The sequence below is a fragment of the Peromyscus maniculatus genome, chromosome 4 (assembly GCF_049852395.1).
Source record: "Peromyscus maniculatus bairdii isolate BWxNUB_F1_BW_parent chromosome 4, HU_Pman_BW_mat_3.1, whole genome shotgun sequence".
Classification (NCBI taxonomy): Eukaryota; Metazoa; Chordata; class Mammalia; order Rodentia; family Cricetidae; genus Peromyscus; species Peromyscus maniculatus.
The window spans coordinates 20057173-20071236 of NC_134855.1; the positions used below are offsets into that span (position 1 = coordinate 20057173).

Below are 14064 nucleotides of genomic sequence, written 5' to 3' on the forward strand. Positions count from 1 at the left end.
GTCATTTCTTAGCCCAAATCCATCTTTTAAAGAAGGTGTTGTCTCTCACTGACTTGTAACTCACCAAGTAAGCAAGGCAAGACAGGTACATGCCCATCTTTATCTCCTCAGTACTGGATTGCAATTGTGTGCCACCATGTTTATAATTTTTCCATGGGTTCCCAGACTCTAAGTCAGGTCTTCATACTTGCAAGGCCAGCACTGGACTGGATGATGCTCTTTCACAGATCATTAACAATTTTTTAAATAGACGCACAAGAATTGTATGTATTTAGGGAATAAAGCACTCTATTTTAATACATGTATACAATTCTTAATGTGCAGATTATACTAAGTGGCATATTCAATACTGAAAACCTAATATTTATTTTGAGTTGGGGAACATTCTCTCTATGAGCTACTTGGAAGTGAACAGTTGGTTGTAGTAGTTAATGTACTGATCTATAGAATCTTAGACCTCATAGCCAACTTCACTGTTCAAGTCATTGGCCACACTTTGCTCAGCCATTCCTCCTTTACTGAGCTGCTATTACTATTATTTATGATGTTCACCTTTACCACTCTTTATGGAGAAATAACAGCTTAACTTATAAGTCACATCTAAGTTTCCAAATTTATTTTATTTTTTTAATTTAATTTAATTTTATTTTACAATACAATTCAGTTCTACATATCAGCCACAGATTCCCCTGTTCTCCCCCCTCCCGCCCCCCTCCGCTTCCCCCCAGCCCATCCTCCATTCCCACCTCCTCCAGGGTAAAGCCTCAACCAAGGACTGAGATCAACCTGGTAGACTCAGTCCAGGCAGGTCCAGTCTCCTCCTCCCAGGCTGAGCCAAGCAACCCTGCATAAGCCCCAGGCTTCAAACAGCCAACTCATGCAATGAGCACAGGACCCAGTCCTACTGCCTGGATGCCTCCCAAACAGATCAAGCAATCGACTGTCTCACCCATTCAGAGGGCCTGATCCAGTTGGGGGCCCCTCAGCCATTGGTTCATGGCTCATGTGTTTCCCTTCGTTTGGCTATTTGTCCCTGTGCTTTATCCAACCTTGGTTTCAACAATTCTCGTTCATATAAACCTTCCTCTTTCTTGCTAATTGGACTCCTGGAGCTCCACCTGGGGCCTAGCCATGGATCTCTGCATCCAGTTCCCTCAGTCATTAGACGGGGTTTCTAGCATGACAATTAGGGTGTTTGGTCATCCCATCACCAGAATAGGTCAGTTCGGGCTGTCTCTCGACCATTGCCAGCAGTCTATTGTGGGGGTATCTTTGTGGATTTCTGTGGGCCTCTCTAGCACTTTGCTTCTTCCTATTCTCATATGGTCTTCATTTACCATGGTCTCCTATTCCTTGTTCTCCCTCTCTGTTCTTGATCCATCTGGGATCTCCTGCTTCCCCAAGCTCTCTTTCTCTCGACCTTTGCCCTTCATTACCCCCACTCGTGTCCAGGTTATTCATGTAGATCTCAGCCATTTCTCCGTCATTGGGTGATCCCCGTGTCTTTCTTGGGGTCCTGTTTTCCAGGTAGCCTCCCTGGTGATGTGAGTAGCAGTCCAGTCATCCTTGTTCCACCTCTAGTATCCTCCTATGAGTGAGTACATACTATATTTGTCTTTCTGAGTCTGGGTTACCTCACTCAGGATGATTCTTTCTAGATCCATCCATTTGCCTGCAAAACTCATGATGTCATTGTTTTTCTCTGCTGAGTAGTATTCCATTGTGTATATGTACCACTTTTTATTTATCCATTCTTCAGTTGAAGGGCATCTAGGTTGTTTCCAGGTTCTGGCTATTACAAACAATGCTGATATGAACATAGCTGAGCAAGTACTATTGTGGTATGATTGAGCATTTTTTGGGTATAAGCCCAAGAGTGGTATAGCTGGAACTTGGGGGAGATTGATTCCCAATTTTCTAAGAAAGCACCATATTGATTTCCCAAGTGGTTGTACAAGCTTGCATTCCCACCAGCAGTTCAGGAGAGTTCCACTAGCTCCACATCCTCTCCAGTATAAGGTGTCTTCGTGAAGGACCTATATGACAAGTTTTCTAAATTTAAATAGCACACTCAACTAATTTAAACTTTGGGTTCCTCCTCATCAGTTTATGACTGGTTTTCACACCTTTTCCAGTGTCTAATTCATATGCACATAAAAAACTACTATGACCATATGTCAACCATGAGATTGCTTTGAATTATGTTATTTGATATGAGTCTAGAAATTGGCTCTTTAGCACCAGAATTAGTTTGTTGAATAAAAGTTGTTTAAGAAGACCTTCATTCATATATTTGATAAAAAAAGTCATCTGTAAATTTTTGAATACTCCAAAAATAATTTCTGAACCTAAAAATCTATTTTTTTCTAACCAATATTCATCAAGTCAGTTTTTTTAACATGTAATTGTTAAAGGGTCACAAAATTATGAAAATTATTGTTGGATCTCAATCCTTGGGTTTTGTCTCTATTGCAAATCCTGTGTTATCTACCCAAACTCATCAGCTAGACTGATTATAATCTGACAGGACCATATCCAACCTACAGGCTTTGTTTGGACCACATAACCTCTGTGTGGGCTGGACCTATAAAATCTTAGCAATATGGCTGCCTAAACAAAACCATTATAATGGCAACACCACTTAATATTCCAATGTGGATGGAAGAAATTTCACACTGCCCCTTCCCTAGATGAAGAGCTACAGGTAATTAATGAGTGCTAAGAATGGGAGATTAAGTCTTTCCCCAGGGCCAAAGTCCCTAATTTATTATCCTGTACCAAATGCTCAGCCCTAACATCATATATAGGACCCAGCAGGTATTGTAGTTATATAGGTTATACACATTAAGAGACACAATTAACAATGGTAACAATTAAAGAAAAAAAGGGTCATTAATTTGAAATGGTTGGGGTTGGAGATCATAAGAGAGATTGGAAAGAGAGTTGAGGGGATTGTATAAATCTAGTACTCATATAAGAAATTCTCAAAAACATAAAAGTAAAAAAAAATAATATATAAAGAAATATTGTTTGGAGAGCTACCAGTTGGGAATCACGACATCTTCAACAGGAATAGGCCATAGGAGAATCTATTTTTATACAACTGTGATAAACCAAATATTTCTTTTGATTTCAGTATTTCGGTGTGATAAATGTGGCATGATTGGGGAAGAAACACAAGGCTCTATGTCTTCAAAAGGCCATCAGACACAAACTTCCCACTCTGCAGACAGCTGTTCTACTCCCTTGCTTCCTTGGAATACAGAATAAAAGGGGAAAGCTGAGAGTTCATGGTTAAGCCACCCACAAGCAACCTCACAATAGAGAGAAATTCGAGGGTGACTCATGAATATATTGTGAAACCCACAGGAAATGATATTATGAAGCCTATCGGAAATTCTTTCAATGGTTGATTGAAATATAATGCTAAATAAAATATAATTCATTCATTCTTTCCTTAACTTTATCTCACCATCTGGCATGGAAGGAGAAATAAATCAGTGGGATCTCAAGAGGAACTCTCTGTAAGTAAGAAAAACTGAAAATGTCATAAAGACACCTTTATGGAAAATAACAGTATAGCCAGTAACTCTTAAAATAATCAGAATCAAATGGCAAACACTTAGCAGAAGCCAAGCAATGGCAATGAAATCTAGGAAAGTAGATGTAAATTAACATGTGTTTCCCACTCTCCCCACTGGCATTTGGGCAGGATTTTATCTACAGAATTACTGAGTGTGGCCTACCTAGCATATGCCTCTTTGACCCTGAGATTCAATTACAGATTCTGAACCCAAATACACTGATATCAGGTTTTAATTCTGCTATTCAGTCTCTGTAATTCTTAGCAAGTTAAATACTTGTGTTTCCCCCATGAGTTCATAAAGAAAACAGTGATAGGTTGGTGTCTGACCCATAATGCTTCTGACAGATACATTACTAGCATTACGCAGATAATATGAGCTTGGCTACCAAAGATGAAGAACGCTTTTCAGAAAGGAGCTGCAGATGGAGCCTGCGCTGAAGGGTCCTGCTCCCCGGATATTCCCTGTGCTCACCTGTACTCCTGCAGGAAAACTTGGTTTTGTGGTCACACGGTCGGATGGTACCATGGCAGCCCTTTTCATCGCTACCATCTTCACAATCTTTTTCTCCATCACAGCGCCACAGATCGGGGATGCAGTTTCCATCAGGACGGCACTGGAATTCATTCCCAGTGCAGCCAGCCGGAGAGTGAACGTCTTAGGAGAGAAATTGTGATTTCACTGTCATTTTTTTTTTTTAAATAAAAATCGCTTTGGGTAATATTACTATACTAGAGAAATTATATATTTTACTCTAACAGCTATGGATTGCTCAAGCATTTCAAATCTACTTTATAAACATTAATAATTAAAAGAAAAAATATTTGCTGTCTTTGGCAAATTTCCTAAAGGTTTAGATAAATGAGTAAAGAGATTGTGTGGATGTCTGACTGTTGTCTTATTAGTACCTTCAGGTACTGTCTTTGAAGCACTTTATCCAAGTCATGTAAACAAAATCTTCTATTGATAAGACTGTGCTTGATTTTTGACATTTCTGGAGTAATTTCTTTCAAATTACCAAGAAAAAAAAACACTGAAATAATAAGCACTTTGGGACTAAGAAAACCTTTAGAGAATAGTAACCGAGAATTTGAAAACAAAGAAACATACACAATAAATAAAACTGCTTCAAGATGCAAGATTTCATTTCTACAATCAAAACAGAAAATTTTAGGGGTGAATTTAATAATATATTGTGTGTTCAAATTCTATTAATGAAAGTAGTGCATATAATACCCAGATACACTACTGTCCAGCCTGTTGATAAAATATAAATTAAGTATCGCAAAGAATAAGGGAATATAAACATCGGGCATAGACATATCTTATACTATAACAACTGAACAATGCAAGTATAATCAATTTTTTAAACTTTCAAAATAGTTAATATCATGAGGATATTAACCAGTGTTCTCCAGCACTGTTCTAAAATAAATATATTCACATATATTTGCGACTAAAGTTTTAATGTAATGAATTAATTGTATATCTGCAAAGATCATTTAATTTGCCTGTGCTGACAATTACTCATCTACTTAATTTCTTGGCTTGTTAATGATCTAAAGTAAGGATTTTAGTAATAGACTCAGTTAAGACCAAAATTCTGATGTCATTAAAGCAACTACCGGTACCTTGAGATGTCCTTTTGCCTACCTGGAAGTGCTACTGTGAGGAAAACATTTGATGTTTGTAAATAGGTATTTTAACTACAGTGTTTGCTGTTGCTTCCCGTGGTATAAATGGGTAATAAATGGGTAAGGTTTTTTGTTTTATTTCAGAATTTTCAAGTGAATTAACTAAGACTAGGGAAGGCTTGGTGTGGCTTCCAAAGAATTGCTGGAGGAGTAAATGTTAACTTGCAGAGGCAAGAAAAGTGTCTGTTAAAGCAAGGACAATAGTCAAGGTAGTACAGAACAGGGATTCCAGTCTCCACATTTAAATGCAGATGGGATTTCCTCTATAGATTTTTTTTTTCCTGCTTTTTTTGTAACTTTACTAATCTAAACTCTGCAGGCTATTGTAACATCTAAAGGCTACTGCAAACAATTAAATTATAGTCATTTACAAACTTAGGAATGGTAAATTCAGTGTAGCATGGAGAGTCAACCTAGCATGGCAGAATAGTTCCCTTAAGTATACTCGGACATACATTGTTCATGTGTGAATCCTGCTCTATGTCTCATTATTCTTCCCAGCATCCACTACCTCTTTGTATACACTTTACCTATTATTGTCTTTAGCTTTATGAGAGACTGAATTTCTATAAAAAACAAAACAGCCAAAATAAACTAAAACTGTATCTTCTATTAAGAAATCTCATGGTTAAGTATTACAGTTTTATGAAATTGGACTTATATGTATTATTTTATGTCATTAAATATCAAATGCTCCCCTCAACCTATAAGCTACTCAGCACTTTTGACTCTCAACAAAAGATAATACTTTCTGCTATTTTCAATATTTGTTTTACTCCTACCCATTGTCCCCCATGCTCCATTACAGAGTCTCAACCCTATACTGCACAGTAACTATAGCAGGCTGGATAAAGCCCAGTATGGAAATGAATCATTCATCTGCTTCATTTTTACTTTGTTAAAAAAATAATTGAATAAATGACAGTTATTAGAAAAACACAAAACATTAATTTTCCAAAAGGCATGTAGATAATAAGTATCAGTGATATCATCTGCAGCAGTGACTTCTCTGCCCTGTTTATCACCATACCATTTTGAAGACACCAATCTAGAAGGGCTTTGGTTATGAAGAGGCTCAAAGATAAAATGAAATTGGCTTATACAGAAATCAAGAAGAATATGAAAACTCATTTCCTTTCTATATTTAAGTTACTAAAATTCAGTCTGTTTTTTTCTAATAAAATTTAACATTTATTTTACTCTTCTATAAGGTCATGGCAGAAGTTAGTTTTTAATGAAAAGATCTGTAAACTCTATATTGCCTCAGACAGTTTAGCTTTCCTAGGGTTACTCCCTCAGCTGGTGGCCAGCCAGCAAAAAAATATAGAAATATCTAAGGCATCAGAAACTGTAGGTAGTGATGCCCATGGCCTACGTATCAGGAGAGAAGGAAACACGTAGGAATATAATAAATTATTGTATACACAGGAAAATATATATATGGAAAAAGTAACAAATGTGATGAGTAAAATGAATGAATTCTGATAATGTCATTGACGGCAGGATGGAATGACGTAAATCCATTATGCTATGCTAAAACACAGGTACAAATTCTCTGTACTAAGTTGGAAAAGTCTTGAATAGAGCCCTTGCCTCTCAACCATTATGGATTTTCTTCAGTTTTCATTTAAGCCACCAAGTAGGAAGGAAAAATAGCAATACTCTAGAAGGCCCATATCATCCCTGAAGGGAATATACTTTATTGCACAGATTTGGATTCGACCATTTCCATCACTTCTGTCCAAAGGGTGGTAACCAACTGGAAATATATTAAAACTGTCACTCATTATTGCCAGAAAAGACTGACTTGATTATAAAACACTAGTTAAGAGTTTAGTTACAAAATGAGTCATAGGAGCCAAATCTAAAATGATGGGGGAAAACTATGAAAACTTTAAGGGAAAAAAAGTTTAAGCAGAAAGAATAGGAACAGGAAAGATCTTAAAGCAAGAGTTAATTTGAAGCACAAAGCAGTAGGAGTTGGTGAGTGAAGTTAGACCTGAATGGTTAGGGATAGACTCTTGTGGGCATTTATTAAAGAACATGGCAAGATAAATTCAGTGATATCAGTATTGGCGATTTTGAAACACTGGAGTAATAGTAACATAATTTAGTTCACATGGTGAATTTTCTCTGGCTACTGTTTGGAAAAATGGATAGTTGGAGGTTTGAATCAGAGTCATATAACACCAGTTGTTGGACTGTCCAGATCCAAATAGCAAGGATGGCTTCTGCTTCTGGACACCCAGATAACTGTGCAGTTGCCAAGCGCATCACAAATGCTCGTGGCAGGAGCAAGCGCTGTGAGGACAGATAAAAACCAGCCCAGCTTTAGAGGTCTCACATGAGCCATTCTTATGACAGACACAAAATAGAAGTTCTGAATCCTGTTTAAAAATCAGCCAGAGGGAAAAGGAAAAGGGAGGGAAGATTCTTTTCTTTGGTCTTTCTCTCTTCAGGTACCCAAGATTGAACACATTCTCACATGCTAAGAATCATTCTACCACTGACCTCCATCAGTGGAGATCAAAGATTTATTTTTTTTTAAGCAAAGCTAGTGCAATTAGTAAAACTGTGTGGAGTGTTCAAGCACAAGTGAGAGGAAAAAGAAACAGGTAGGCAGGGCCCAGACCTAGAAAATTAATATGTCATGCTAACTGTTGACATTTAAGCTGAAAGGAAAGAGAGAATAATACAAAGATACTCATTTCGATTCTGTTGATTGCATAGGCATTCCATGTAGATAACTTTAGGAATATTTACATAATAGATAGGAAGAAACTTCTATTACTTGTAAAAGTGTGTGTGTGTGTGTGTGTGTGTGTGTGTGTGTGTGTGTGTAGAATCAAGATGCACACATTTATACATCTATTTCATCTTCTTGAACACTGGTTTATACTGAATCACTTGCCTTAGTAAACACAAATATACACAAACATTTGCAATTTTTCATTCCTCCTCTGCTTTCTTTTCCCACATCATTAAAACAACCTGAAAAAGCCCACACCTATTCTCAGCCATTTCGGTATTCCTGAGTTCCTTTGCTTTAGACAGATTTAGGAGTTTTATTCATTTTAACTCTCTTGCCAAATACAATCAGATTCTGTTAACAGTTGCTGATTCTCCTCTGTGGAAAGAGCAGCATCCCTCAGAAGAGCCCGCAGCAGAGGCTCTAACATTAGTTCCAAACTATGTGACTCCCCTGAGTCTTGGCTTCCTCAGCTTCAGGGCTTGGCACAGTCCATCTTTGTGCTGTGGTTGTCTCAGTGGAGTGCTCTGGTTATGGCTATGTGTTTATGTGCACGTTCATGCTGTTTTACTCTTATGTTTCCGTGTTGCTGATGCTGGTTATTATATTTTTAACTAATGGAATTTTACTGTATTTTTTACCCTGAAGCTATTTAAACCAAGCATACAATTTGGGAAATCTAGTAGATAAATAAATAAGTATACAGCCCTGGAGGAAATGTAGCAACTGATGGTAGAATTTATCTCAATATTTAAATGAATCCGCTGTGACTAAATATTTGCAGTTGGAAAACTAGCAACTCTAGAAGAACAGAGAGGAATTGCAATTATGTATACATATATATATATATATATATATATATATATATATATTTATTTATTTATTCTTGGGCCTAGTAAGTATGCTAAAGTCTTCCTTACTCTCAGAGGAAAGAGAGAATAGGGTTGGAAATATGATGAATAATTTAAAATTTGAGTCCAGTCTGGCGAGTTATCTTTTATTGGTTTAATGGCTTTTACGCCCTAGCTTGCTACCCATTGTTCGCTCCTTTGGAAAGAATAAAGCGCTATGCTGCCTGAGCACCTAGCTTCTTGCACTCTGTGTGTCACATATCATTCTGCCTGGGCCTGCTTTTTTTCTAGATTTTTGATTAACCATTATGTATTAAATATTCCTTCACCAATGGAAGGCAGTTGTTCAAGACTTACTTTCTAGACATTTTTCTCCTTCACAGAAGCCAGTCCTTAGCAAATAGTCGCCTCACCTTACTTATCAACAGATAGAGAAAGACTTAGCTTGTTTGTACCTCAGGAGAGCTTAGTTTTTCCCTAAGAATGTTCTCTCTCTGTCTCTGTCTCTTGAATTTGCTCAGATCCTGGGATGCCTGTGCTCATCCTTGATCTGTACTGGGTGGGGTCTAGCTTTTCTGTGTAATGTGTGACCCATTTCTAATTGAGTGCAACCTGATTTATGACACCATGAACTAGCAATAAAGACTCTTATAAAGTAACTGATGCATATTTGCCTATTCACTAGGCCTTGGTGAGTGATAAAAGGCCAAGGTCTGGTGCATTTGCTGGTCTTCTTGCAATATTCCTTTTACCTCCTTTTTCTCCTGGTCACCTTCACATCATTTCAGGACACAGGTTTGATATTTTATTGTAAAGCAAAACAAGTGCCTTCTAAACCCTCAAATGCAGTGAGCAAGGGAGATTCACTTAATATAATGTGTGATATGCTTATCAAGACCATTTAATACTAAGGGGAAATAAGATAAAGATTTCAAATTTTGATACATTTATTGTTTGTATCAGTTAAAAGGGCTGAATAGGAAAGTATTGAAAGGAATGTGTAGATGCCCAGACACAAACACATTGCTTTTATGTCAACACATAGACATAATCACACTCAAAAACATGAGACAAAACTTGCAATCTACTTTAAAAAAAAAACTATTACGCTAGACAGTTAAAAGAATATTGATATTAAATCTATAGAAAATATTGGGCTACTTAATATAAAATTCATATTAAAAATAACTCTACCATTTAATATTTTACACAAAATCTCAATATAGTAGAGGTGATAAGCTAATAAATAAACAAAACGTGACTGGAGTGCACTAATCTGCAGAATTTACTTTGACTGAGAAATCCAACTTTCCAATCATTGCTGAAATTTACCAACCAACTTCACAGGTATATATAAAATATTAATTAATTAACTAACATAAATTGCACCCATATATTTTCCACTTGAAATTTAAATATTGTCTTACAAATTTGCCTATCTTATTTTAGGAAAATGTTCACTACAAAAAAAATTGGAGGAAAGGTATTTTCTAACTTCATCTTTAAGGATAATGCTATTTGCAGAGGACTATGCATGATGAGATGGGGGATGTTGTACTGGGCTGTTTTGTATGTCAACTTGACACAAGCGAGAATCATCAGAGGAAGGAGCCTCAGCTGAGGAAATGCCTCTTTGAGATCCAGCTGTAAGGCATTTTTTCATTTAGTGATCAATGGGGGAGGGCTCAGCCCACTGTGGCTGGTGCCATCCCTGGGCTGTTGGTCCCGGGTTCCACATGAAAGCAGGCTGAGCAAGCCATGGGAAACAAGCCATTAAGCAGCTCCCCTCTATGGCCTCTGCATTAGCTCCTGCCTCTGGGATCCTGCCCTGTTTGAGTTCCTGTCCTGACTTTCTTCAGTGATGAACAGCAATGTTGAAGTGTAAGTCAAATAAATGCTTTCCTTCCCAACTTTCTTTTAGCCATGATTATTCATTACAGCAATACAAACTCTAACCAAGACACATGTCTTGGTATTAACACCATATACTATTCTTACAGAAGACAGATTCAGTTCCTAACATCCATATGGAGGTTCACAACCTCCAGTTTTAGGATATATTAGGTCCTATTCTTACTTCCATGTATTTAACCACATGTGGTGCATGGATGTATATGAAATCAAAATACTCAAACACATAACATAAATAAATACCTAAAAAGGGAAGAATATGCCCGTGTACACATATATGAGACAGATGTGCAAAGGAGGGACAGAGGATATGTTAAAATTCTTACTGGTTTACCTCTTTCTGTTCTGAGCCTTTCCTCCTCTGCATGGTACTTTGCCTTGTAAGTGTGATATTCTATGAAATATAAGGATAGAGTTATGCAAAACAATTTGTTGTTTAGAATATAATCTACTACTTGTGCTCTCAGTGAAAGGCAGGCAAGCTACAACCTGTGGAGCAAATCCAGTATTCAAATTGTTCAGATAAAGTTTTATGGGAACCTTATTTGCTTTGTTTAGCTACTTTCAGGGCTGGGGAATCTGTGCTCGTAGTCTTGAATAATCTTAGGGGTACAAAGGGATGAATCCATTGTTACCTTATTGTTCTCTTTGCTTTCATGCTAACTAATGAAATAGGAAAGGATTAAACTGTTTTCAAATAGAATTTGAACAGAAAAGGTTTCCCAGTTGTTTTAATTTCTGATTATTGTTCAGGGACTGTGGGAGCCCGTTCTGGGGTTCCTCGTGGCTTTACCCAGCAGGTCCGAATAGAGGATGATCAGGACCACGGGCCTGAGTGCAGGTGTCTGAGATGGTCTGCACTTGGCTGTGCTGGGGGAGGAGGTCTTTTGCTCCACCCCTTGGCGTCTCTATAAAAACCCTGGACCAGAGACAGTCTGGGCCCGTTGGAATAGGTTCCAGGCCCTCTCGAGGCTATCCTTTATTTTCTATCTGTTTATCTCCCCAAGATTCTCCGCTATAAATCCTTCTATCTAATATTTCCTGCTGCTCGCACTCAAGAAAACTCTGGGAAGCTGTGGGGGTGGTGGGTAAACGCCCCACAATGGACCATCCCTTTCAAGTTTGTATCTAAAAATGCATAACATTACAAGTCTTTATGATGAAATTTCATGGGGCAGTGATTATCTATGTGAGGACAGTTGTGGTATTTAAGTGTTTGACTTTAAACATCAGAGTAATTTCTTGAGAGGATTGTGGTGGCTTTGATATTGAGAATAAAATAAAATCTAGTTAAGTTTTCATATAAATAAGGAAATAAATGCTAACAGTTTAAACAGTCTCTGAAAGAGTTAAAAAGCTATTTTAGGAACAATATTCCCACTATTAATTGCTTTACTACCACTACATTATAGACACTACGCAATCATTGACAGTTGAATTACTTATTTTTTAGATTGCCCCTTTTTTCTTTTTCTTTTCTTTTTTCTTTTTTTTTTTGTTTGCTTCCTTTTCAATATCTGGTCTTTCTCTCTCAATAACTGTAAGCCAATGTGACATTCGAGAAACACAACTTGATTAAGCCATAGTATGAGAAACCAGAAGTACAACTGACTGTGGAAAGTAGAGAACTCTTGTGGTTACTGCTTTTACTTCTGTTGAAAGAACAAGACACAAGAGGAAGCTTAGCCCTCCTGCTGCCTGTTGATTCTGGCTGATAACCATATTGTCTATCACATTGTATTACTCTGTCTTCAAGACACATAAATATTCTCTTAATACAGAAGCTATATTGACTTGGAACAAGTATAGATTCATTCATTAACAATTAATTTTCTGCAGAGCAATGATGAGAATGATAGATTTCCTCGTTAGCAAACAGTGTTCTCATTACACACAGTACATTTATCCAATTTATTTCATTCTTCCCAGTAGAAAGAGTGTAGATACTTAAAACTATCTTTTCTTACCTCATCTGCTGTGGATCCCACAGATCTTTCCCTCCTAACCTCCTGCTCCCCAATCATTTCTTTATTCCAGCTCCCAACTCCATCAGGGACTTACTGCTAACTCAAAGGCCACTTCTGCCAGGGAATCAGAAATCAGATCTCCACCTCTCTTTCTGTTCCTCCAGTCCCAATTCCCCCAGTCTTACCACAAATCTGTAGCAGAACACCTCCTATGGTCTCCCTTTTCTCTCTGAGCCTATCCTCAAGAGATTACAAAGATCTTCTCTTCCAACCTTCCCCAAACTCATCCCAGTATTCCAGCTTCCAATACCAGGAGGCATACCTTGTGAACAAACCAGCTAAGCAGGCCAGGGAAACAGGTTAGCTAACTGAAGACCTTCACTGCTCCCTCCAAATCCATTTCTCCAGTCTCATCCCTATCTTTGCAGAAGAACACCTGTTGCAGCCTTTCTTCCTCCTCTGCTCACATTTTCTGTGGATCCCACAGACCTTCCTGTTTATTTCCCCTCTCTTTACTTGTTGCTTTATCCCAGCATCTAATTCCTGCAGGCACTCCATGCTAACCCACAGACCACTCTGGCCAATGAAGCAAGTAGATTTTTCTGTAGTTCTTCCTATGTTCTCCAAGGTGATATTTTATTTGTGCTGAAATGTGATTTTATTTGTATGTTAGAAAATAAAGTTGCCTGGGGATCAGAGCTAAAAGCAAGCCATTTAGCAGAAGTCTAGCAGTGGTGGCACATGCCCTTAATTTGATCACATGGCAGGTAGAGTCTCCGTGTGGTCAAGGACACAGCCAAGCAGTGACCTGAAACTTTAATCCTAGTACCAATCATAGAGACCTAGAGGACTGTATAGACAGGCAGTGACTAGGAAATCATGTGGTTGGGTTTAGAGCCAATGAGAAGGTAAAACAGAAAGGCAATAAAAAGACAGGTCACACAGGAGAAGGTCAGCAGGAGACCTTCTCAGGGGAAGGACGGCAGTGAGTGGTAAGCTAAAGGCTATTCGCTAGTGCTCTGATCTCTTGGGCTTTTAACTCTGGATTTGACTCTGTGTTTGTTATTTAATAAGACTGTTTAGAATTTCATTTATATTCTCCTTGTCCCCTGAGTCCAAACCCACAGTCTCATACCTAGCACTATAGCACACCCTCTATGGTGACCTCTCTTCACTGTCTGACTCCTTTCAAGGAGACAGAAATAAACAGATCCTGGTCAAACACCCTGCTCTCTTTCCTCCTGTGAACCCATAGTCTATCTCCATTTCTTAGTGTCAGCTATCAATACCCAGAAACACATTTTATCT

The 14064-nt window shown here is 37.9% G+C and overlaps 1 protein-coding gene across 1 annotated transcript in view; it reads right to left on the reverse strand.

The window, feature by feature from the left end:
* The window catches only part of Lrp1b (LDL receptor related protein 1B), a 1955528-nt gene that overhangs the window by 725551 nt on the left and 1215913 nt on the right, over positions 1-14064 (reverse strand). The window contains exon 21 of the mRNA XM_042275227.2: positions 4059-4241. Coding sequence (XP_042131161.1) covers positions 4059-4241 — 183 coding nt within the window. The remainder of the gene's footprint in view (positions 1-4058; positions 4242-14064) is intronic.